Source organism: Electrophorus electricus, chromosome 9, assembly GCF_013358815.1.
Source record: "Electrophorus electricus isolate fEleEle1 chromosome 9, fEleEle1.pri, whole genome shotgun sequence".
Classification (NCBI taxonomy): domain Eukaryota; kingdom Metazoa; phylum Chordata; class Actinopteri; order Gymnotiformes; family Gymnotidae; genus Electrophorus; species Electrophorus electricus.
This window is the reverse complement of record NC_049543.1, coordinates 4,630,011-4,653,464: the sequence shown is the minus strand read 5'-3', so window position 1 is coordinate 4,653,464 and position 23,454 is coordinate 4,630,011. Positions and strand designations below refer to the sequence as shown.

General features: G+C 44.3%; 1 protein-coding gene across 3 annotated transcripts in view; it reads right to left on the bottom strand.

Moving 5' to 3' along the window:
- The window catches only part of si:dkey-61l1.4 (collagen alpha-1(I) chain), a 40,892-nt gene extending 18,461 nt beyond the window's left edge, over window positions 1-22,431 (bottom strand). For 2 of the 3 annotated variants that reach the window (XM_035529553.1, XM_035529555.1), the window contains exons 1-12: window positions 22,136-22,431; window positions 11,905-12,085; window positions 11,385-11,543; window positions 11,026-11,218; window positions 10,340-10,468; window positions 9,967-10,089; window positions 4,119-4,715; window positions 2,989-3,033; window positions 2,779-2,898; window positions 785-823; window positions 631-684; window positions 323-376 (exon numbers count right to left, since the gene is read on the bottom strand). In XM_035529553.1, coding sequence (XP_035385446.1) covers window positions 323-376; window positions 631-684; window positions 785-823; window positions 2,779-2,898; window positions 2,989-3,033; window positions 4,119-4,715; window positions 9,967-10,089; window positions 10,340-10,468; window positions 11,026-11,218; window positions 11,385-11,543; window positions 11,905-12,085; window positions 22,136-22,250 — 1,809 coding nt within the window. In that variant the 5' untranslated portion in view covers window positions 22,251-22,431. The remainder of the gene's footprint in view (window positions 1-322; window positions 377-630; window positions 685-784; window positions 824-2,778; window positions 2,899-2,988; window positions 3,034-4,118; window positions 4,716-9,966; window positions 10,090-10,339; window positions 10,469-11,025; window positions 11,219-11,384; window positions 11,544-11,904; window positions 12,086-22,135) is intronic. The other variant, XM_035529554.1, reaches the window with a different exon arrangement.
- Window positions 22,432-23,454: the final 1,023 nt, after the last annotated feature.

Genomic DNA, 23,454 nt, shown 5'->3' with positions numbered 1-23,454 from the left:
TGTTTGCATAGTTAAAGTGTGTGCACAGACAGCCTCATAGCCACTCCAGAGTCAGATACAGCCTGTTATAATACTCACTAATTCACAAGTCTCATCACTCCTGCTCACCATAACTTATCATATGATCTAACAGCAGTGGCTTTAATAGTGGTTTAGAAGGTAATGGCGGTAATAAGGTAAGAAATGCAAAAAAAACCAAACATTTGTCATACTCCCCTTACTGGGAAAAAAACCCATACATGTCCAAATATAGCTCAACCTTAATGAATATTAACTATTTGCAACTGAATAAACACGTGCATAACAAAACGTGATTGGTTACCATGTCGCCTAGGCGACCTTGGGGTCCAGTCTGCCCTGGTTCTCCAGGTGCCCCCTTTTATGAGAGATAGATCAAACAATTAGTACAAGCGATGCAGAAAAGCTGACAGATTGTAGATCACTTTAAAATGAACCATCATGCTGGTGGTGGAATAAATTAAACTAGTCTGGACTCCATAATGACATTTGGGAACACAACTGCCTCAAAGAGCCTCTCAGAACACATAGGTCCCAATATTGTAGCCACTGTCTGTCCCTCCTCCATGCTAGTAATACTGAAATCACTGAAAGTGTTCTGTGCAGACTCACGGGTGGTCCAGGTCTTCCCATCTCCCCCAATGGTCCCGGAGGTCCCATCTCCATCTATGGACGAGGATGTAGAGGAAAATTATTTGAATGAAAGGCCCACAAGAGGGAACAAATACCGTCCATGAATAAACAAATTTACTCCTGGATTACTTACAGGCCAGCCTGCCACCAGCAAGTGATAATATGATGTTCTCTGCAAAACAGAGTTAAACCAATGAACTAAAGCTTATTTAAGGTATCTTTAAAGACCATGTTAAGTTCACATGTTTTAGCCACTGTGTAGCACTGGATTTTCCAATATGCCTGAGGTAAGGAGGCCACAGGCTGTGGTCAGATATGAGGATATTTGCTCGAGGGCAATTGTAACATACAACATGTAGTACTCTTGCCTTTAATGGGTTAATGGGGCCCAATTAGGGGGATAAATAGCAGGGGGGGGAGGGGGGCACCTCTTCCAGCAGACCTACCTTCTTGTTCAGATGGCAGATACCAGGCCTAAGGAAGCGCTGTCTGCTACCCCACACAGAGGCACTCACAGTAGACCCTGAGCTTGCTTATTAAATCACAAGGGCTGCTGCTGCTCCTGACAACGTTTGCCTTGGCTTGGGTTCAACTGGGCCGCAGGGGTAGGGAGCCGGCGCACAGCGGTGGTCCAGTGAAGGTAAGCCTCAGACAGGCCTGGGAGGGCCAGACCTCCTCCCATGCCCACACTCTGCAGGCTCAGCTGACCCGGAGGGGGTGCGGGGAGGTGAAGTCTGGGGAAGGTTGGAGAGTTGGGAGGCGTGGGGGGGGGGGGGGGGGGGTCACCAGAGGTCCCTTGTAACACTGAGGCCTTTCATCGTTAAAGGTACGTGTGCCATCCAAGCAAATAAATCCGTAAGGGTGCAAGGATGATGCGTCTGGGGTTCAGTTTGCCGTGTCTGACAACAAATCAGCCTTGGTTACAGGTAAGCATTCTGGGCACTGACCCACCCCAATGGCGTCTGAGCGTGGCCCGCCAAACAGAACACACACATGGATGGATTGGGCAGGTTACGCGAGCCAGCCATGATCAGTGAGAACGAGCCAAGCGTGGCCACACAAAGCCTCCGTCTCCAAGAAACCCTGGAGAAGATTCTAATAGGATCTGAAGGGCCAAGGACAGCTGGCGAAGCGCTCCCTGTTTACAGAATCATCTCTGACTAGTGGCAAAGGCCTGTACTATAAACCTAATGATGACATCATGCAGAAAAACAAAAACATTGGCATTAACATTGAACAAGCTTGCCAAAATGATGTTTAAAAGCATGAGTACTGTTATCACAGCATACACCGTGTTCTTCCTATATAAGTGAATAAATATACTTTTCTCCACACCTGACTGGTGTTCAATATGGAAGCATTTAAAGGATTGCTGCAATCAACTGCAAATCAAGAATCGCACCCAGACAAGGAAAAGACAAGGTGGTGATCACATGGGCCAACTCTAAGAAAACTGAGGTTCCAGAGCTTTCTGTGTGACTACATTACACATCTTGAAGGCCTGAAAGAACATATCATGAAGCCAATCAATAAACCGCACTTGACTTTCAAGCTGTGCGGTGCTTGCATCAGTCGCCTTCCATGACTCTACATTTGCCTCCAGGGCAGCAGGCCCAGAACCCATTCATCACTGTTGACAGCACAGCCAAGATGAGTTTTCTCACACCACCACTAAATCATTGCCAAGTAAAACAGGGCACTGTTACAAGCTGACTGACAGCACCTTTTAGTACAGGTAGTATCCTCCTCAGTTATGCCATCACGCCGGCAAAGGAATCCTGATAGAATGGGCCTACGACATGTAGAAAATCCATAAATGTTCCCAATCGCCAGCACGTATATGGTGGTCAGGCCTGTGGTCTGAGCACAAGCTCGACTTGACAGAAATCAGAGTGCTGTGATGATACTGCCATGACGGGGAGACTGCGCAGCGAGGCGCGCGAGGAGGCCACTCCAGGTTTGATACGGAGCGGAGGAAACGTTTGGGGTTTTGACTGCACAGGGGTTCCATGGCTCTCTGTGTCTTGGCTCATGCGGATTCCTACGTTTGAACGGAGCTTAGCGCCGTGACACTTCCATGCTATCTGGTTTCCCGGACTACAGAGGGAGCACGAGGAGACAGCATACCCTGAAGGCAGTCCAGTCTTCGGGAGTGTTCCTCCACAGGTAGAGTGTAGGTAACCCCGCTGGGCCCGGTAGCCCTGCCTGGCCCCTTGGTCCATCACGCCCTCTTTCGCCTTCAGAGCCCTGCAGACAAATAACAGAGATGTTAATGGTCTCCACAGCAGCTCTGACAAACATCGAGTTGTGTTATACGATTCAAATATCCTTCCTCACCTTGTCCCCCTTAAGTCCAATGTATCCTCTCATGCCAGCACAACCCTACAGACAGACAACAGAATTGCAATATGGTGTGTGTGTGTGTGTGTGTGTATATATATATATATATAGAGTATAATAATAGAATCTGATGTGGTTGGATAGTGTAAATTCCCACAGTCAAACCTATAAAAAGCAAGGCAACTGCACGAAAGTGAGGTCACCAACTTCTGACGACGTGACCTTGGCGAATCATCAGACTCATGTTTTTAAAAGAATGTTTCCCATGTTCAAACACCGGCGTGAAAGCACAGCGTTCTACAAGTAGTGGCAAGCACAACAAACAAACCTGCCATTCTTCTCATTTGGAGATAAAAAGAAAAGATGAGTCACATCTTTCATAAATAATCATTCTAACGTCTGTAATTTGGTGTACGGGGGTAATTGTCTGTGGCCGTAGCTTTTCTCTCATTGGCGCCACGGCATCATGACTGAATTTCTCCGACCCACATTTGTAGAGACACCGCAGAAAGACTGAAAAAAAAAATCCCTTTGGTTGGAAAGGAAAAAAAAACAACAACACTGTACTCCAAACCAAAATATTATTGAAAAATCCAGAGCTGGATATCACATGAAATCAAAAACTAAAAATAAAGTCGGCGCAATCATTAGAGGGGGCAACAGGCCATATCTGCCTCGTACGTGAAACGTGAGTACAAACGCTGCCTGTTTTACTAGTTTCGACCTGAACTGGCTCGAGTGTGAGCTAAACCAACACACAGGCGAATGTATCTCTCCAAGTCGATAATAAATATTTCAGATAGCATGTACGTGAGCTACCAGGAATATTGAATGGGGATTTGTTCTTGCCCGGCCATGCTGTACAGCACAGCTCAAGCTGGAGCCAGATGCTGTAATGTTATTCTATAGTCTATAGCCCATAACTGGCAGGAGAAAACACAATTTCAGAGACATTCATTATTTTAGTGATGCTAGAGGAAGGTTATGCACCAAGAAAGCACCAAAAATCCAGTGCAGGGTAACACTACTATGGAGGTAACATACTTCACCCGAGTGGCTCTTCATCTATCATCAGCTCTGTGCTGTTTATATTCTGCCTCCAGTTGAGGCAGAGGGGTGTTACTCACTCTTTTCCCCAGAGACCCGCTCGGCCCTGGGGGTCCCCTCAGCAGTCGGAACCGTCTCCCATCAGAGCCCGCCATCACATCACCATGTCTGGATGATGTGCTTGGGGCCAACAGACCTGGTTTTCTGGCTTGCGCAGGCTTTTGCAGGCCTCTCTTAGTCAGGGAGTCTCTGGGAACCCAACCACGACTAGAAGAACCAGGACTGATGTACATCCCTGCAGGGGGTAGCAGGTCCTCTTCTGTCAGATTTAGGTCATGGAAGTCTGGATGCGCAAAGTTCTCAGTTGCATGCCTAGAATTGATCCTGGAATCCAGGTCAACGATGTCCATGAGGCTTTTAGCAAGAATTCCATCCAGAGAACCGTGGATCCGGTCTGTTTTTCTTTTCTGTAAGGACATGTTCTCCCGTGTGGATTTAGTTTTGGTGGGCTGTGCCTTTTTGTCAGCGCTGTCCTTAATCCTGCCTCGGGAGCTGAAGCGGGGGGGCTCGAGAAGCTCAGGTTCTTCCAGCACCTGGAAGCCATTAGCAAGGTGCTTAAGGTCACCCCTCTGGGAATGGGAGGAAATGTTCACCTCGCCTTGAGGAACTAAAGGATTCTGTAGGAAGAAAGAAAACCTATGAACAGCAGTGAAAGTGATAGCTGCACCAGTTTACAGAAGAAATCAAATATATTGCACATCAAAAGAGCAATACAGTATAGACTGGAAAACACTTTTATTGATCAACAAGGACCATAACATGTGGCGTGTTGCAGACATACACATTATATACTGATCCTGAAAGTGATAATTGCTTGAGTGGATGGTCATTTAGAAACTCAGGACAAGTTTGAAGCAATTTAAAGACTCAAAGTCATCAGTCTGGCAGGTGCAGCCCCGGAGTCTCCTTGGGAATGGGCCTTTCTCTCCCAGCAAAACAGCAAGCTTCAGAGTGGATGCAATCAGACACCCAGCACTACCAACAGAGGCCTCATATGAAACTTGATCTCGGAAGGTGACATGGTCTGCCAAAATTACTGTCTTGACCACATCTGAGCTCCAAGTTGAACCTATTGGCTGCTGTTTCATAAAAGGTGAAGTTGAGGTTTTGGCTCCTGCAGAAGTATAACACGACTTTAACACTTTTCAATAAAAATCTGTTAATCAGAGCATAGTGGGACTTTTGGAATAGAACCAAAACTGAGTGTGAATGCGATGCCTTTGTGGATTAAACAATAATCGCATTATCTTAAGCACATAATAGATTGGGATCATGTGAAAGGGTTGAGACACTGTGTCAGGAATGGTCTCCATCACACAACACTTCCTTAATAAATGCGGTTTGGTCTGATCTGAGTCAGACAAGCAGCATGCCTTGGACAGAAAAACACTGACACTAATGAACTACACTGTGCCCATGACAGGGTCATGTGGCCTTGCCTGCCCAGAGGATCTAAGTAAATTCACCACCAAGGCTTAGTGTGACCACTCTGTGATCACTCACCATGCTCAGGGCTCAGCCCTCCTATCCCAGCACAGGCTATCGGCATTTTGCGTAGCCGACAGGACGCAGACAGGAAATAACAAGCCCTCTGCATACATCCTCACTGAGACGCAGGTATGAAACCCATCCTACATTACCATTTGTTTCAAGATTTGGCAGGGCAGATACACTGCAATCCTTCAGCAAATATATCACATAAAAGCTAACTGCAAAGGTGAGAATGAAGCCCAACGTGACAGGAGTCAGGAGAGATGGTTACCCACAAACAGACCATTAGCAGCAAACACATCAGTGCGACTTTCCCAACGGAGTGCAGGCTGTTGCTTGCCACCTTTATTGTCATCTTTGGTCTTTGCAATCTCCTTCTCATCTTCACATCTATCTCTCGTTTATGCCTGTAATTCCCTTAAGGTACATCCCTGTGTCTCTGCACCTACGTTGTAGGTGTATCTGTGCGGGGCATGACTCATAAAGGGTGCCAACCGCTTCAGCAAACACATGCTGACAGAGAGTGCCATAGGGGGAGAGACCATAAGCTACCCATGGCCAAATTTCCCCTGGCTTGCAACATGTTAGTGTAGCCATCAAATTTACTTCAAATCTCAAGGTAGACAAACAAACTTGCAGTCGCAAGCACTAGAAGTGCTGGACTGAGGTCAAACACAACAGACCCTGGCAAAACGGTACACAAAGAACAGGAAATTATTGCTCAAACTCTTATCAGAAGCTACAAATGTTTTTTTTTTTTAAATCACTGAACAAATTTAGAACACCATTAATCATGTGTGCTGCATCACCCATGTGCGCAGTTTGTGTCAATAAATAATTTTTGAACGGGGCCAGCGAGCGGCTGATGTGGCCTACCGCAGTTTCGCCCTGTCCCTGCACATGCAGCCTCGTGTGAAGCAGTCCCAGGATCAGGCACCATGTCATCCAAGCACGGCGAGGCATGGCTCCAGGAGACCTGCGTTGCGGCTCCGTCTCAGAGCAGCTGCCCAGTGCCGTGCTGCTGCCTGCTCTCAGAGTACTCTCCCACAGGGCTGGGACCTCCCCGTCACACCCATTCCACGGCTCGGCTCAGCTCCCACACCCAGCTAGCCCTCAGACGTCATGCCACACACAGCACCCTCATACAGGTGGAATATTTATTTCTGGTCTTTTAATCACACGGGTCACATGGTGACCGTGTGTGTGTACTATATAAGCATCTACTGCTCCATGCATCACTCAGCGCATAAATGTATGGTACACGTTAAAGTATCCTGTCATGGGAGGGAGCGAGAGGATGCTCAGAACATGGAACTCCTGAGCCAGATCATAGATTACAAGTGGTGGCACCCAATCAGAAGCCACATTAGATCAACAACTCTAAAAGAAGAACTTCAGCATCATAGCGACATCATCAAGAATTGGGACTGACATACTGGGAGAATTTCAAACCCACTGACTGACAGTAAAAGACCACAGAAAAATGATTTACAATGCCAAAGCAAGTCCCATCAGCAAGCATCACAACACAAAGTTCTGCAGACAACCTCAACATTTTCCTCACGAGACCTCCAGTGTTCAGAATCAAAGACTTGTCAAACAGACAGATCACAAGGTCATTAAAACAGGAAGGATTAGTGGTAATGGCTGCCCTGGTAACAGGGCTGACTCAGGGCGATGCATCACAGAGGAAGGTTTTGTTGCTGGAGTATTCTGTGGGACTCAGTGTTACTGAGGTTTTTGCAGTTTTATTTTTCTTTGCTGGGTAGGAAATGGGGGAGGGGAGGAATATGAAATACTTCCAACTAAAATACACTCGCATCTTTATTAGCAGGGCTGCACATTCTCCACGCTGCTTCTCCTAAACAGGCAGGACCATAAGCAAAGGACACAGAGCATTAGAGCTGAAAGCCACTGGAACCATTGGCAATTTGGTAGAGTGCGTGAGTGAGTAAGTGAATGAATGCATGTCCACTTTTTAGATAACTTTGTATTCTTATATTCACTTGAGAGTTTTTACCTTGCGTGTCCAACAAATTAGCAAGCAATCCTAGTGGTTGATGTAGCAATATTGATTTGACTTGATAAGTACATATATGTGCTTACATGTCTGTGTGTGCGTGCATGTGGGTGAGTGGCTGTTTGTATGTCTTTGTATATTGTTTTAAGTGTGAGAAAACACTTTTTAGGGCTTGAAAAGCTGAAACGTTTCCTTCTTTGTATATATAATTATGAATCTAGTTTATTTTAGGGTGTTAAATTACAGCCCAGGGATCATACTTGCATGTTCAAACTGTCAGCGCAGCACACACTGATGATAGACAAGCAGCAGCAAGGGACATCTACTTGGAGAAGTTGGACATGAACCTGGCCAAGCACAGAGCTCTCAGTTTTACAGTTCCTCTCACTCAGCCATAAGCCATTATCGCGCTATAATCACTCAAAGATAACTCAGGGCACCATCACGGTCTAGTGTAGTCTAGCTATAGTGACTCACAGCTAAAAAACACAGAGAGAGAGAGAGTGAACTGTCCAGAGGCAATGTTTTAGCTGTGGCTCTGAGACCTAGTCCTAACAGAAAACCTGCAACAATAATCGAATCCTACATCAGTTACCATCTACATAACGTGACATCCAGATGTGGAACTGTTCTCCACTTAATTTCTGACAGCAAGGGAACTGGGGATTGAGAAAGTCCACTTGAGCAGCCTTTTGGAAGATGTCTAGCAAAGATTTCCCTTGACGTGCGCCACATGACCTTTGACCTTAGGGTCATTCTCTGGAAGATCGTTCAGCAGTGTATGAAACTCATTAGGCACTGCTTGCCTTACATCCCCTGGGTCAGTGTAACTACGGCAATGTGGAACCAAGCCTGTCCTTACTGACTTCCTCTCACTGGGCTTGCTCATGAGTTCCAAAACTGTGATGAAGTGATGATCATGCAGATTTTTAGGAGGTTTTCTCTTGACGTCAATGATTTTCAATCTGTTTGCTTAAAGGAGCGATAATATAGATATGGTCTACAGGAATGTGAATAAGATCCATTTGCATTTCCCAAATGTTTTGGACAAATGTTTCCAATCGGCTGTTTGTTCAGTACACAGCTGCATTTGAAAAAAATCTGTCCAAAATGATCCATCTTATGAACAGTCCCTGAACAGTATAATTACATTTAAACTCATAGTAACTTCCTTCAGTTAGCTACTACACCATTTTATAGAGTTCTATAAACACATGTCATGTGGTTTGAGTGCAAAGAGGTTAGAAAAGCAAACATTTACGTCGCCACTCCCGCGGAACAGCCCTGTTCCAGGTAACGAGGCCAGTCTGTTTGTGGAAAGGCAGTTACGCGATCGTAAATGAAAAAGTACACGCACCTCCTGCCCAGGGTTCAGCACACACACAGACAACACAGTCAGCTTTCACTTACCCATACAAGGACACAACACACACAGCGCGTCCAACAGAGCAGGCATGAAAGGCAACGTGAGCGTTCTTCTGCTGAGTGCAGGAAACGGCAGGCTCGCTACCTACAAACAGCAGCGCACGGACTGAAGAGTCTTCCATCACCCAGGCTGGTCATCTTTCGGTGTGCGGTCGGCACTTGAAAGTAGGCTCATCTCCTAGGAGAACTTTTTTTTTTTGCCACTTTCTGATTTCATACAGTGAATTCTCAGATGCTCAGGTGTGTAAAATGCCAAGTAAACACAATAGCTCCTTAAACGCAGTATCTAAAACATAACATTAAACCTGCAGGGCAACATGGTATGGTAAACATATTGTGAGCACATGTCGTGAGCATAAATTGCATGGTAAACATCTGCAATCGCACAAACAAAATTACTGCCAACATTGCTTTACATTCCCCCTTCTTTAGGGGACTTCTGTGCTCAGAGTGCAACAGAGGCAAAAACAGCTAATGATTTTCCAGGCCATTTGGAGTGTCTCCCGCAGCATGGCGCTGAGCAGGCACCGGAGCCGTGCCCTTTCGTCCTCCCACGCAGGGTGTTTATCACCCCCCCCGCCCAGCCGTCTCCACCCTGAACACCACACCAAAGCAAGCATGCTCCCAGGACGGCAGTTAATCCTGGGCTGTTAATGCCTGGAAAATCTTTATGAGGGCAAATGAGGAGTCGGGAGTCGCCTCTCCTTGTCCTTCAGACTTCCAGACTCCCTAAGGCGTCTCCTCGGTCAGCGGCTGCAGCTGAAGCTCTTTTGGGCCACGCTGCGTCTTCTCCGTTTATAGCCAAATGATCCCTCATTGCTAACCCCTGTCCCGTGAGCTCGTGGACTGCTTGAGGAAGTATGCCAATGTATCCTGACAGCTCACAAGCAGACCTTTCACTGCTCTTTAAAGAATTTTTGCCGAACCCTTACCGGTACGTCTGCTTCCTGAGCTTCAGGCTTGCGAGCTCGAACTGTTCCCTGCACATCAGCGAAGAACTCTGGGGGCAACACGGGCCCCTCTGTCAAGCCGGTCGACGACAGGGATGGTGGAGTCTGGAAAAAAAGGTTTTAATCAACCCTTAATTAGCTCACTTTAGTCTGTTCTCTCTGACTTCCATGTACCAGATAAACGTGTTATGCTGTTTTAGTGTAAAAAAACAACAACATTAAAGATGATGTTTCTGATGCTTATGTTCCAAAACAAATCATGGTCATTGCATTGTCATTAAAAGCTAAGGTCACCACCTCCAATTCATTACATTTCCAAAATCAGTGTGTCATTGTGGGCTGTGTTTGTCTGTACCTGGGTGGTGTGGTGTAGTTCGTGGGCACCGGGGTCCACGTAGGCTTCGCACACAGGCTGGTGGAGGCTGCAGTGATGGTCGGCAGCTGCACCATCACCCATCAAAAACATCAACTGCCTGAGCTCCCCCTGGCAAGGCACAGGCCCGCGTCAGCGTCCGACCAGTGTTCTCCCTCCGCTGCACCCCATTTGGAGCCCTCATTAAGCTTCGCTCTCTGTCTCTGGCACTTTGGCCAGTGCCGGGTGTTTCCAGAACACTCAGCCAGCTGCTTGGTCATTAATCTTGACTATGGTAAAGGATCACTTCTCAGTGATTAATGCCTTGGGAGGTACAGATTTGAGTCATATGATTATCAGACACATTTTTCTAAAATGATATTGTTTTTTTTAAGGAGGTGAGCATGTTTTCAGAAATGATCCCTTTTTGCATTTGTTGTTGATGCGATCAAGGATTGAGTATAGTTGCATTGCAGAAAAACCTTGTGTTTTCGTCCTCTCAACTTATCAATGTTTTAAAACTCACACCACTGATAAACGTGTAACAGAAATAGCTGGAGCAGAATTTGTGGTTGGACTCTGATCAAATGCATCCTGTCTCTGCAAATATAATAAAATCACAAACACTTCACCAACCGGTGCTGCTGTAGGAAAATTCACATAATGAACATGGAATTCTGCAAGAATACCTGGAAAGGTGTCTCGAAGCCCTCCAGAATGCCTCCGACCATCAGAAGGCCCTCAGTGGTGATGCCCAGGTAGGGGTAAGACCAGCTCACCTTCTCCACAAGAACACAGTCCACATACACAGCCAGCCATTCGAAAGATACCCCGACTGAGACCCAGTGCCATTGCGAGTCGGACAAAGCCGACACTAAAAACCTGGCAAGCACAAATACTCACTTTGTACAGTGGAACAGCAGGGCAGAAGGCATTTGCCTAAGGTTTTAATATGAAATCTATTAAAGTATTTTATATGGCTTTAAATTCTATACGACAGTGCCAAGTTCATAATGAACTTCAATTCACAGACGACAGGGAGACTGACTCGTAATCGTGCTGTTGACCGGTGAGGACTGTGAGTCCTGAAGGCCTTAGGCGTATCTGAAACAATATTTGATTGTAGAAGTCCAGGATAGTCATGATGCTACGGTCCTCTTCCTGAGAGCTGCGTAGCTGTAGAAGCACGCTGAACTCATCTGTGAAGCTGTTAAACCAACCCCCCCCACACACACATACACACACACACACACCCACATACACACCCACACCCACAACCACCCACATACACACACACACACACACATATACACACACACACCCACACCCACACACCCACACCCACACACACACCCACACACACACCCACACACACATACACACCCACACCCACATACACACCCACACCCACATACACACCCACACCCACACACCCACATACACACACATACACACCCACACACCCACACACACACACACACACACACACAAGTTACAGTTACGGAAAAATCAAGGGTAATGCAAGCAAACTAACTGGAGCAGAGTGAGTGTGTGAGCCAGGACCAGACCTCAGGCCAAAAGCTTGCCGCGCGGGCAGCGTAAGGGTGGAGTAGATCCCCACGCTGAGCACTGCGCATCCTTCATCCTCCTTATACAGAGACACATTGTTACTCTGAGGCACGAGGCCAGACAGGTGCTTCAGCAAGTCCACCTTGTGGGAGAAAATGTCCAAGCGTGGTTCCACCTCCTCTGTAAGAAGTGTGCACAATAAGGCATTCATGGAGATCAACGGAGGATTGTATATTATCGCTCCTGAAAAATGTAAATTACAGGGTCCAAGAGTATATAAACCCCTCAAACCTGTGCCACAGCTTCAGTTTCAGAGCCAGAGGGAGCAGCAAGAGATTAAACGAACTATGAATATAGAAGCGCTAACTGACAAACAACAACAACGCCTTAGGTTGCTCACGTACCATTAATTAATCAGAGAGAGACTGACAGTTAGGAACAGGAGGATTCTGGGTATTTAAATTTCAAAGGAACAGGGGGGTTGTTCCAAGATGTGCTCCTAGCATCCATTTAACTGCATTTTAGGGATGGAAAAGACTAATCCCAGATTCACATTCACTCTGAGAAGCATGATAAAAAAAAAAAGCTCCGATAACTTTTCCATGATGTATCCAGGGGAGCAGAGATATATTAGGAGGTCCTCAGCGGAACACGATGCCATCCCAGTATGGCTCCCGATCAGCCTCCAAACCCACTACACTTGTAAGACAAACTAAAAGCTTGGGAGATTTCTGCTGGATGACTGGGGAGCAGAGACACTCCTGTGTGAGTACATCACCCCTCCTTCCCACCTGGGTTGAGGGAGTCATGGGTCGGGTTTGGAGAGGAGGTCCCACATGCATGGTTCCATCCCTCTGCCCCCAGGCCCCAGGGGGGTGCGACGAACCCCAGCATGCATCCTTCTCTTCCCCCACTCTCTGCAACCCTCAAACACTTTTGTGCAGAAACAGGCCTGAACCACGAGAAAACGAGAAGCACACCATTTTGAGGAGGGGGTGAAGGATATTCCTTCCTGACGGAGGTTGTTTGGGGCTTCCTGGTCATTGAAGCAGAACAGCTGAAAGGAAGGAAGCAAAGATATGGGAAAAAAAAAAAAGGAAAAGTGCTGCAGAGACTCCATTCATTTGCACAGACACTGGGGAGTGGGCGGAGCCAAACCGATTTCACAGCAGATTTCAATTAGCTATAGCTGCAATGAGCTCTTATTTCGGCGTGTGTTGAAAAGACGCCTCCACTCCAGGCATGTATAGTCTTCATGCCTCAGTCATCACACACAGTTCAGCTCTTTAACTAGAAGGCAGAGTCACCGCGGGGGAAGAGTCACACACAGGCTTGCTCTGAGGAGCCTGACGAAAGATCCGTCTTGCCCCGTGTTCTGCATACCACAAGCATCATGCTAAGCACACACATACTGTACATACACACCTGACATAAACCCAGGCCCTGTGTGGAAGTGATTTCTCCATCTCATCTCTCTTTCACTCTCTCAGCACACAAGCAGGCATGCGTGTACGCATTCGAACACACACAAACACACATGTGCACACACAGAGCTCAGCTGCAGGGAGAGAAGCATGCATGAAGCTGTTTGGGGGAAGGTCTGTGTCTGCTACAGGTCTCATTCACTGCCACTCCCGTTAGTACCATACTGATGATGCACTGGAGGATGTTCCCAACGGAGGCTCAGATAAAGCAAGCAGCAATATACAGAATCTCTCTGTGAGTGTGCGTGTATGTGTGTGGGTGGGTGTTGTGGGTGGGTGCATGTATGTGTGGCAGAAAAATATTTTTTTTAAGTGTCATAGGCAGCATTGATCTATGAGGGACTACTGACAGACAGCACCAAAGCACTTTACAGTCACATAAATCCTGTATGGTAATGATGGAAAAGGAGTCAGGCAGGTCTTATGAGGGGAGACACGCGAGGATGACGATGATGAGAACACGTATTGCTGAGAGTGAGTCGCTCAAAAACAATGTTAAAAACACAGAAAACACATGTTTGGGAGGTGTACATTTATTGCCTAGGTACAAGGTGAGCATTGCATGCTACACCATGCTATAAATAAAATGTTTTTTACACTTAGAAGATTTGACATGGTCAAGCCTTAATGTGCATCTCTACATGTCTCAGTTGGAACACATGCGCTGCTTCTGTACACACACACACACACACACACACACACACAGTACAGGCCTAGTGCTGAAGGGAATACGAACCTCTGTTTAAACGGTTCAATATGAAGCCCACATTTTACAGTGGGGCTCATGGTGCGATTAGGAGGGTGGGGCAGGTTTCAGGGCCAACAGACTCCCTCATGGCCGAGTGCTGGGACTACAGCATCTTGATACCTGCTGATTGGACAAAGAGGTCCTGAAGGCAAAGACCTGCTTGTCCTGCTCTCTGGGTTAGTCTTTAACTCGCCATACCCAGCTTCACTCTCCTCACTAATTAACCATCTCGCAGCCAAACGAAAAGCAGCCGCGAAGAACGCATACGGCGGGCTTTGAGCTTATTGCTACATAAGGAGTAGACGAATAAGAGAAACTGGCTTTGGGTAGTAAAGCAGAATTTAACATGCGGATCCATGAGCACGTCTGCCAGGAAAAGAACTGGTTTCTTCTGCAGCACAAAGACTATCATTACTTTTCTCTATCCATCTTTGAACTTTATTAAATGCTAATTGATTTAATCTCTTTTCCGCAAAATAACATGATGAGAGCCCTATAACCCTTTCAGCAGAGCAAATGTTAAAAGATTTACTCTAAAAGAACACAGAGTCACAGTGATGAAATATGACATTGCACATCTGCATATGAAGCACTAAACCATTAGTCTTCATTTTAGACATCATGCCTGAGCCTGTAGGTTAATCTACCTACAGGGATGACCTACTCCAATTTGTTTTAATTTGCACGTTAATGCATCCTAACGGTTTATTTGGCTACCACCCAGCTAGGACTCAAAGATGCCCAGAGCCTACTCAGACACCACAGCATGTGAAGTAATAGGAGTGTGATCAAAGGGCCAGAGGGCAAAGAGATAGCATCTATTAGCAGCTCCGCTCAGTAACAGCAGCCTTGAGTAGATGGTGGAACCAGGCCAGCGGTAATTGCGCCCCGAGCACTCTGCCGGAAGGGCCAGCACCGGGCCCCAACTGCCAGGGTCACAGCCCAAAACACAGCCCACACATGCACCAGGCAACTGCCATACACCCGATTCTGCCTGCTCTGCCAGACAGAGCCAGAATCAGTTTTACACTCGGCCTCAGAGAGAAGATATGCGGCCAAGATCTCATATAATGTCATTTCCTTCTCAAAATTGCCTGCCAGTTGTTCCAAATACCTTGACAGGAACTGGTCACTCAATGCCTATCTGGAATCCCCATAGGCCGTTCATCTACTGCTCAGCCAGACCACAGCTCTGGTGTCTGGAGGCATTTGTTTCCCATTTAATGTCCAATTACCCCACCTTGTGCCGGATTACGTTTCATTTATATGGAGGGCTAGTTTTAAAAAAGAAAAAGAAAATCCTTGAAGCAATGATTAATTAAGGGTTATGGGATTTCTAATCTGTTCCTCTTAATTGTCCTGTTTGTTGTAATCAGAGATGAGTTGAGTGCAGTGAGCTCCTTAATTATGGGATTGATAGTGGGGTATAAACTAACACTCTTTTATAAAAGGAATGGACTGTTGAGAGGCAGCAACAATATGAAGCACAGACAGGTGATCTTAGGGCCACTGAAATATAATACATTAGCATTCTGAAAAGAAATTAGATAGAAAATATTCATATGAACTCACAGGAATTTAATTTAGAGCTAGTGTGCTGGACTAATCATATAGTCCTCTTAAGAATGGAATGTGGCAGGTCAAAGATCATGGGGACGGGCCTGAAAACTGGTGAGCGTGTAGCCTCAGCAACACGCACATCCTTCTCTGCTGTCGCAGTGTAACAGTCTTCAGAGCACCAAATGACATGCAGGTCATTTGGGCTCTGGAAGTCTAGTTCCCCTTTCCAAGCAGAAAAATATTTCATTATGATGAGGAGGCCAAAGATAACAGACACTCAAAGCCCCATGACCATTTCACCATTGAAGGGTTCATAAATACACACTTTAGGCTTAATACATAGCATATGACAGGAGCAATAAACTTCCAATTTTCTTCACAGTCCACAAATTAGCACAAGTTCAATAAGATTTTGTAAATAATAAATACCTTTTATCACATCTTCCCTTCTTATGTAAAAACAACAATTTAGAAATTCTGTGTAGGATTTAGAGAGATTAGAATTGTATTATCACTTTAAAAATGTGATGTGAACTGACCCTATAACACTTAATAGGTGATCAGATGACCTTTGACCCGAGAGGTCAGAGGGTCACTGCACTTTCAACATTTAGCTCGAACATGAAGGACTTCAGAAAGGCTGGTCAGTGTTATATGTTTCAGCAAGCCCTTTATTTAGGTGCTTGCATTTTTTGCAATGTGGAGTGTACATGGCAATAAAACATACTGCAATATGTTGTTGATTTATCTTAAATTGCAAACGTAATGGGATATATTATCAATAAGCTATTTTAATAAACATAGCAGCATTAATTGTGTAATTGACAGACTGAAATCATGAGTATTTAGACTAAATCTAAAAGGGAATCAATCAACTCAAAACGCTATTCAAAATCCTCCCAATATTGCTATTGGGAGTTACGTTTGCAGTATGCCATAAATATTCACTACAAAATTGCATATGTAATTCTTTAGTGAAATGACAAATGTCTTTTCTTTTGGGAGGCATTATTTTTCACATTTTTAATGCACTACTAATCATCAGGTCCTGTGAAATATAAAACCCACTAACAGCTCTGAATGTGCTCTCTAGCTGAGATGTCAGCAGCACTAACGACTAGGCACCATCTGGCAAAAAGCCCATCTCTGGACAGCAACAGAAAAAGCCTTGATCACTCGAGACATCGGATTTTCTGCCTTCTTCTGGGCATCCAGACGCAGACAGGAGGTACACGTCTACACAATCCACTATCCAGTGTTCGTGGTAAGGCATGTCTCTCTATTAGTAACCTCGGAGGCAGATCTGGTCAGGGCTATGGTGCCGTTTCACTGAGCCCAGACTGGTCGTTTAAAACGTTTCTTCAGTTCTTACTGACCTGATGCCCTACAGGCACTTTGTAATAAAGTGCTGTCAGCTCAGTCTGAAGGGCAGCTTGGTCGAGGCCTGTGCAGGAAGCCGGGGCTCACAGCTCTCCAACCATGAGGTATATCATAGCAGGCAGATTAACATTCCAGACTGAGAGGCACTGTGATGTGGTGCATGCACACCATGTGTAGCCTGACAGGCTGGACAGAAGGCCTTCTGGCCACCTGCCCAGCCACGATTCCCATTCTTTTTCTGGCCCGTGTTCAACAGTACACAACTTGCATCACGATAGACAAAAAATATGAAGAGACTTGAGGTGTGGGGGGAAAAGCTTGCATACAGAACCAAAAGTACAATCTGAAGGGTCCTATATGACCGTGCATTCAGTTTTAAAGCTGCTCTTACTCACAAGATGACATCTTATTCAATGCAAAACAGTTCAATTTGGGGCCCAAATTAAAAAAACTACTGTGGTAGTGATACATTCCTAAATTATTTTACTTGTGTATTATACTTTATTAGTGCTTATAATTAATCTGCATTAAGCATTATTGAAAATTCATACTTTGGCTTTGTGTGCGAGAGGGCTTCAATTCCAGCCTTTTCAAGTGAGTACACGCTGGTGTGGTTTGCCTGACCTTCACTGCATCAGAACAGAGATAACACAAGGACTGATGGCACATGGAGGAATAAACGACCACCTGTCTGTAACTGGGCAGAAATGTAAATGGAGCATCATATGTCTCTTTTAGTGATCAGTTGGATAAGTCGTTTGTCTCTGATGACAGTAAAAGGTGACAACACCAATGTTAAGACCTTTAATGATTTATGTCTGACGTGCCTTCTTTGGAGATGATTTATGCTGAACAAAAGCATGTTCAACAGGAGTGTGCATAAAAACCTCACCAAGACTTGATCAAGGCTAAACTTGTATAATTACACTAATATGCACAAGAGTATCTTGTATAATTAATGTTAGATTACTCTCATCAGTGTTCATTCAAATTTATTATTATAAATTGGTGCTCTAAAAAAATATAACTGACTGAAGCCTCTGCCTTGGACCTAGAGTCAAGTTAAACAACGAGTAGTCTTCATGTCTGTCACTATGGCAGGACGTTCTGAGCTTGTGAAACCTTTTTAAATGTTACAGAACTTGACCCACAATGTTGACACACTGTCCGTAGCACTGACGAGCAGCTTATCGTGTGTTGTATCCTTCCTCCTTCGGGATGCATATATTTTACAGTTCTGGAAGCCTGCGTTGGATTGCTTCAGTATTACAGCATGTCTGCAGCATTGCTTCTAGGCCTATAGTAGCTCTGCTTGCGCTGACATAACTTTAAATGCTTTATGCTGATCCAGGGGCAAATATTTGTCCGTTTCCCCTCCAGTAAAACTTCAGCAGGACTAAGGCTGGGGGAACAGTCTGTACATCAGCTGGAGGGATTAATGTCTGAAAATGTCCTTTAAGGAAGTTTTTCCTGTGCATGAACTACTGTACCCACTAATGGTGGTTCCTTCAAAAAGCCTTTTTGAAAAAAAAGTCCGATCACAGACCCTCAATCCAGAGAGTATATTACGGTATGTACTACATACCTGCTTTAGTGGGACAAACCCAAGTCAAAGGATTTACAAAAAACATTGTGTTTCTTGCTTTATGGTGAAAGCAATGCTTATATAACTATGCTTCACGTTCATGATCAACTAAATGTAGTGTGACCATTGGGCCATTGGTGGGGTCCCTTGACAGAGACAGAGAGGACCAAGAACAGTGTGCGGGTGGTTCTCCCCCCCTTTTTTTGTATTTTGTTTGCCTGCTCGGGTTCTCTTTTTTTCAGCACTAACAGGCAAGCTCCTGTCTCTTTTACCACAGCCTAAAAGCACTGCCAAATGTTGCTCTTGGAGCGTGGGCACAAGCTCACTCAAGAGGACAGTGGTCCTTTAAGAGAAGCTCCTGCTCACCAATCAGGACACAGTTTCCAGGACCCAGTAACTGGCATCAGGACGCGTCTAAAAGACAGGGCAGGAGGAACCGAGGGTTTCGCTTCACAAACCAGGAAAATTCCAGATACACTAGGGACAGGCCAGACCATTTGTCCATGTTCATCAAAAGGCATGTTGCAGTTAACACCCAAAACATTGCTGGAGTATGTAACATAACAAAAAAAATACACTCTCAGGCTTATGGTAACAGCTTGGTAAGAAACAGGAATTGGATTAATAGGCCTGGTCTTGGTCTTGCTGTGCTGATGGTTTAGGTTTAGGATTTATCTGGCTCTCGAATACTGGCCACTGATGTGCAGTGTTTTGGATGCAGCCCAGAGATGGGTCCTGCTTCCTGTAGCACTGACTGTATCCAAATTATGGTGAATTGGATTTAGTTCAACTCTGTGCTCTACCTTTTAAAGGGCAGCTTGTGCTCCCCGTTTCTCAGCTACCGGTGCCATATGAAACAACACAGGGTCATGAGATAACAGTGTGCAGATAAGGTCCAGCCTACATGCCTGTGACCCAGACAGCCCAAACGTGTCTGACCACACTGTAATGATCTCCAGACTCAGGGCTAAGCTGTTCATTCTACCCTAGCTGCACAAAAAGTATGACTATCAGTCAGGGATAACATGAATTATGTCTGCTATGACATCACAGACATATGTCTGGCAACAGAAGGGAGCCCTGTAGGTCATGTCATTACATTATACCATACACTCAGCTGGTACATGCATTATAATGAATACAGTAGGTCCAGCTTGTGTAGTGAGTAAAAAATAATAATATATATTATATATAGATATGGGAAACATCTCAACACATAATACCACCTCAAAGAAAAGCACTACATTCATGAAACATTTTTGCACTATACACAGGACTGGCCCCAATGGGGCCAGTGCCCATGGGGCTATGACTGCAGGGACCTCAGGGGCCTGAGACCACAAGGCCCTTGGCATCTCTTATGGCCACAGTCAGTCCTTGTCAAGTAGCTGAATTTCCATCATATCATGAATGATTTTACCAGGAGAAAGGTGAAAAAGAAATCTCTATATGGTTTATATTTTCTTATTGATTCTTCTTTTATATTGAATATTAGCACATTGTCTGGACGGGACAGAAATGTAGCATATATAATTGAGATTATAATGATGTTGAATGATTGCATCATTTAAAGCGTTCTTGCATTGACTTCTTGCATTGACTCAATACTGTTGTTGGTATTCTAACAGAGATTTTGGACAGTGTGTAATCATGGTATCAGAGTTCGCCATAAGTAGGGCTACTTTTTGGCTTTGTGTATAGTGTGTCCTTACACATTTTACACAAAATGTATGCATGTATGTATGTGTGTGTGTGTGTGTGTGTGTGTGTGTGTGTCTAACTATATAAACATTACATAGCATCCAAAAAGGTGTGGGGTGGGGGGATCAGTTTGTGAGTATACATGCAATGTTGTTCAAAGAATGAAAGAATTTCTGATTTTCTAGAACTTTCTTTTCTTAAACATTTTTACTCGTTTCATACCAACAATATAATACATATTACATATGACACGGACAGCATTCTAGCAAGTGCTTACGCTAGTCCTGAGAATCAGAGTCTTGGCCTGCTTACGGCTACAACTACAACTAGCTACAACTACAATTGGCACAGTTGTTAAAGTGACAACCTTGATTGGACATTGTGTAATCACTTGGGTTAGGGAGGGATGCATTGGTTGAAATTGCTTTGCATTTTCTAACACTTAGTTGCTCAAAATATCCATTATAGCTACAACATTCCCCAGCTCTTGTAAGCAGAACAAGCTTAGCAAATATTTATACAAAGCTCAGTTTACTTTATGCATTTGTAGATGATCTAATCCATGATCTGAAGCAACATTGTTATCATAAGGAATCAAACTATGTAGCCCAGTTGGTAAAAAATGTAAAAGCACCTGAATGATTTCAGTTTTAAGAGGGTAACAAAGCGAGATAACATCACACCCCAAGCAAAAGAAGTGGAACATCCTTTTGAATAATTTAAACTCCACTAACAACACCCCCCCCCCCCACACACACACACACAGCAGATCCATGGGATTAATCTATAAAGCCCAAGATTCCAGTTGCTGCTCACCATCTGGAGACAAGCCTGTCTCAGATCAGTTGGGCAGTTGCTTAGGATGGAACCCCTGAGAACTTGCTGTAGCACAAGCTCAGTTAGGATTCTTTCACCACACATATGGACATCATTTAAAGACAGGCCAAATTATGTCATATTTAAACCGCAGGGGTAGAGTGTGAAGAATACGGCTGCTTTCTGAAGTTGCTAACTCTTTGGCTAATCCAATGATTTCCACTTAAATCAGGTTCTGGAAACAAAACAATACTCCAAGGTCAAACTGAGAAAGATGTTCCATATCTAATGTAAAGTGAATGTGCCAGTAGCCTGTGCGTTAAGTAGGTGGGTCTTCTACAGTGGATGGTAGAGGACTGTGAGGCAGATGGGACCACTCGCTGACAAAAATCAGCGATCTTTCATTTCCTAAATGGCATTCCTCACTGAATATAAAGTGTTACGAGTGCATTTAATAAAAGGCCTGACTCGCTGGTTGTGTGTGTGTGCGCGTGCAGGCGGGTAATTTTAAATTGCTTAACAATGCGTAAATAAAAAATATATTCCCTAACAAGCGATATGGCAAAAACACCCAAACGTACAAATTTTGAAGAAAACGGAATAAACTTTCATTCATGCTGGCTCAAAACATTTGAAAAAAAAAATTAAATGACCTATGCTCCTTTATGTTCTCTAGTTTTTAAACGAGAAGACAGCAACCCCGCCAGACAAGCTGGGGTACTACACCTCAGCAACTGAGATTCAAACATATTCTCTATATAGATTGATCAGTGCGAAGATTTCAAAGACTACTAAAGTATTTCAGAAAAGATTCTCACGTTTCATTTATGCACTGTGAAAAAATACCAAAAGCAGACAATGCAGGATTTACATGTGATTATGAAATCGTTATGGGGGGAAAAACACAGCTGGGATGAAATCATTGTCACTGGTTAGAGATCTTACTGAGTTCTTACCTGACGCCAACATTCCCGATCCTAGTTCAGATGAATCCAAATGAAACGCATTAATGCAAATACCCAGAATGTCAAGAGCCAGTGATACACTTAAACATATCTTTGTAAGCGACATTATCTCCAAGTTGATCTGAGGCAATAATTAGGGTGGCATTTACACAGAAATATAAATGTACACATTTACGTATTTGACTAATTTGTAAATTGAACAAAATGTTCATTTAAATTAGTTTGTCATTTTGCTTTGTCCAATAGTAAACAAAGTCCTAAAACAACGGTGGATTGACATCTGTAGCTGGTCTACACCGCCTTTCAACTTTTCCTTGGCAAGTGCACGGTTTTCTATCATTCCAATACATATACGCCCACTTCATAGAAAACAACCAATCGTGTTCCTCGAACACGGGACGTGATCTAAACCGAAAATATGTAGTCAAACACCAAAAACCTAATCTTAACGTCTATGTGATGAACACCACCACTTCGTATGGTCGTCGAACAGTTTATGGAGTACAAATCCCCCTTATAACAAATCTGTTATAACCAAATATAGATTTGTCTTGAACCAACAGATTACCAAAGGCTGTGTAAGAGCCTTCATCCTGTTAGCAAGACAGTAAGGACAATTATACAAATATCCTTTTAGCATTTAGGGAAAAAAAACAAAAAAAAACATTGATATTGAATATAGCACATCAGAGAAAAGTCAAAAAGTGTGATTTCTTTTTTAATTCAAGGACTTTGCTTCATACAAAATGTTAAAGTAGAAACAACTGCAGAATTCAAAGTCTGGCCATTGAACAGAAATCAGGCAACAAACTAGTCGCAGAATCCAAATAAAGGGTGTAGCAGCTCCAGCACTTGGAAGGAGCTGTTCACAATGTTCAATACTGTTTATATAGAAAGGTTTTTTTTTTCCTCAACAAACCCCCTAATTCATATCAAAGATCATTTAAAAATCAAAACAAAGAAAGAATACATGGTATCAAAAAGTATGAAGTTAAACAATGTGTAAGTCAACATGCACATACATTTTCAGACCATGCAAACATTACTCTTTTTTCTTTTCTTTTTTTTGCAAAGGAGAACAGCCACGTTAAACTGGATGCAGAGAAATTCAGGGTTTGGCAACAGATTGTGAACGATTTAAAGACTGAATGAGATTTTTTCCCCAAATAATAATGAAACTGCAGTTATGGATTAAGTGGAGTATATGTGCACTACATGTGGAAACAGCAATGGCAACATGCCATAGGACATGATGTGTTAGAAGTGCAAAGAAATTGTTCCACACTGTAACATGAACCAAGCAACAACTC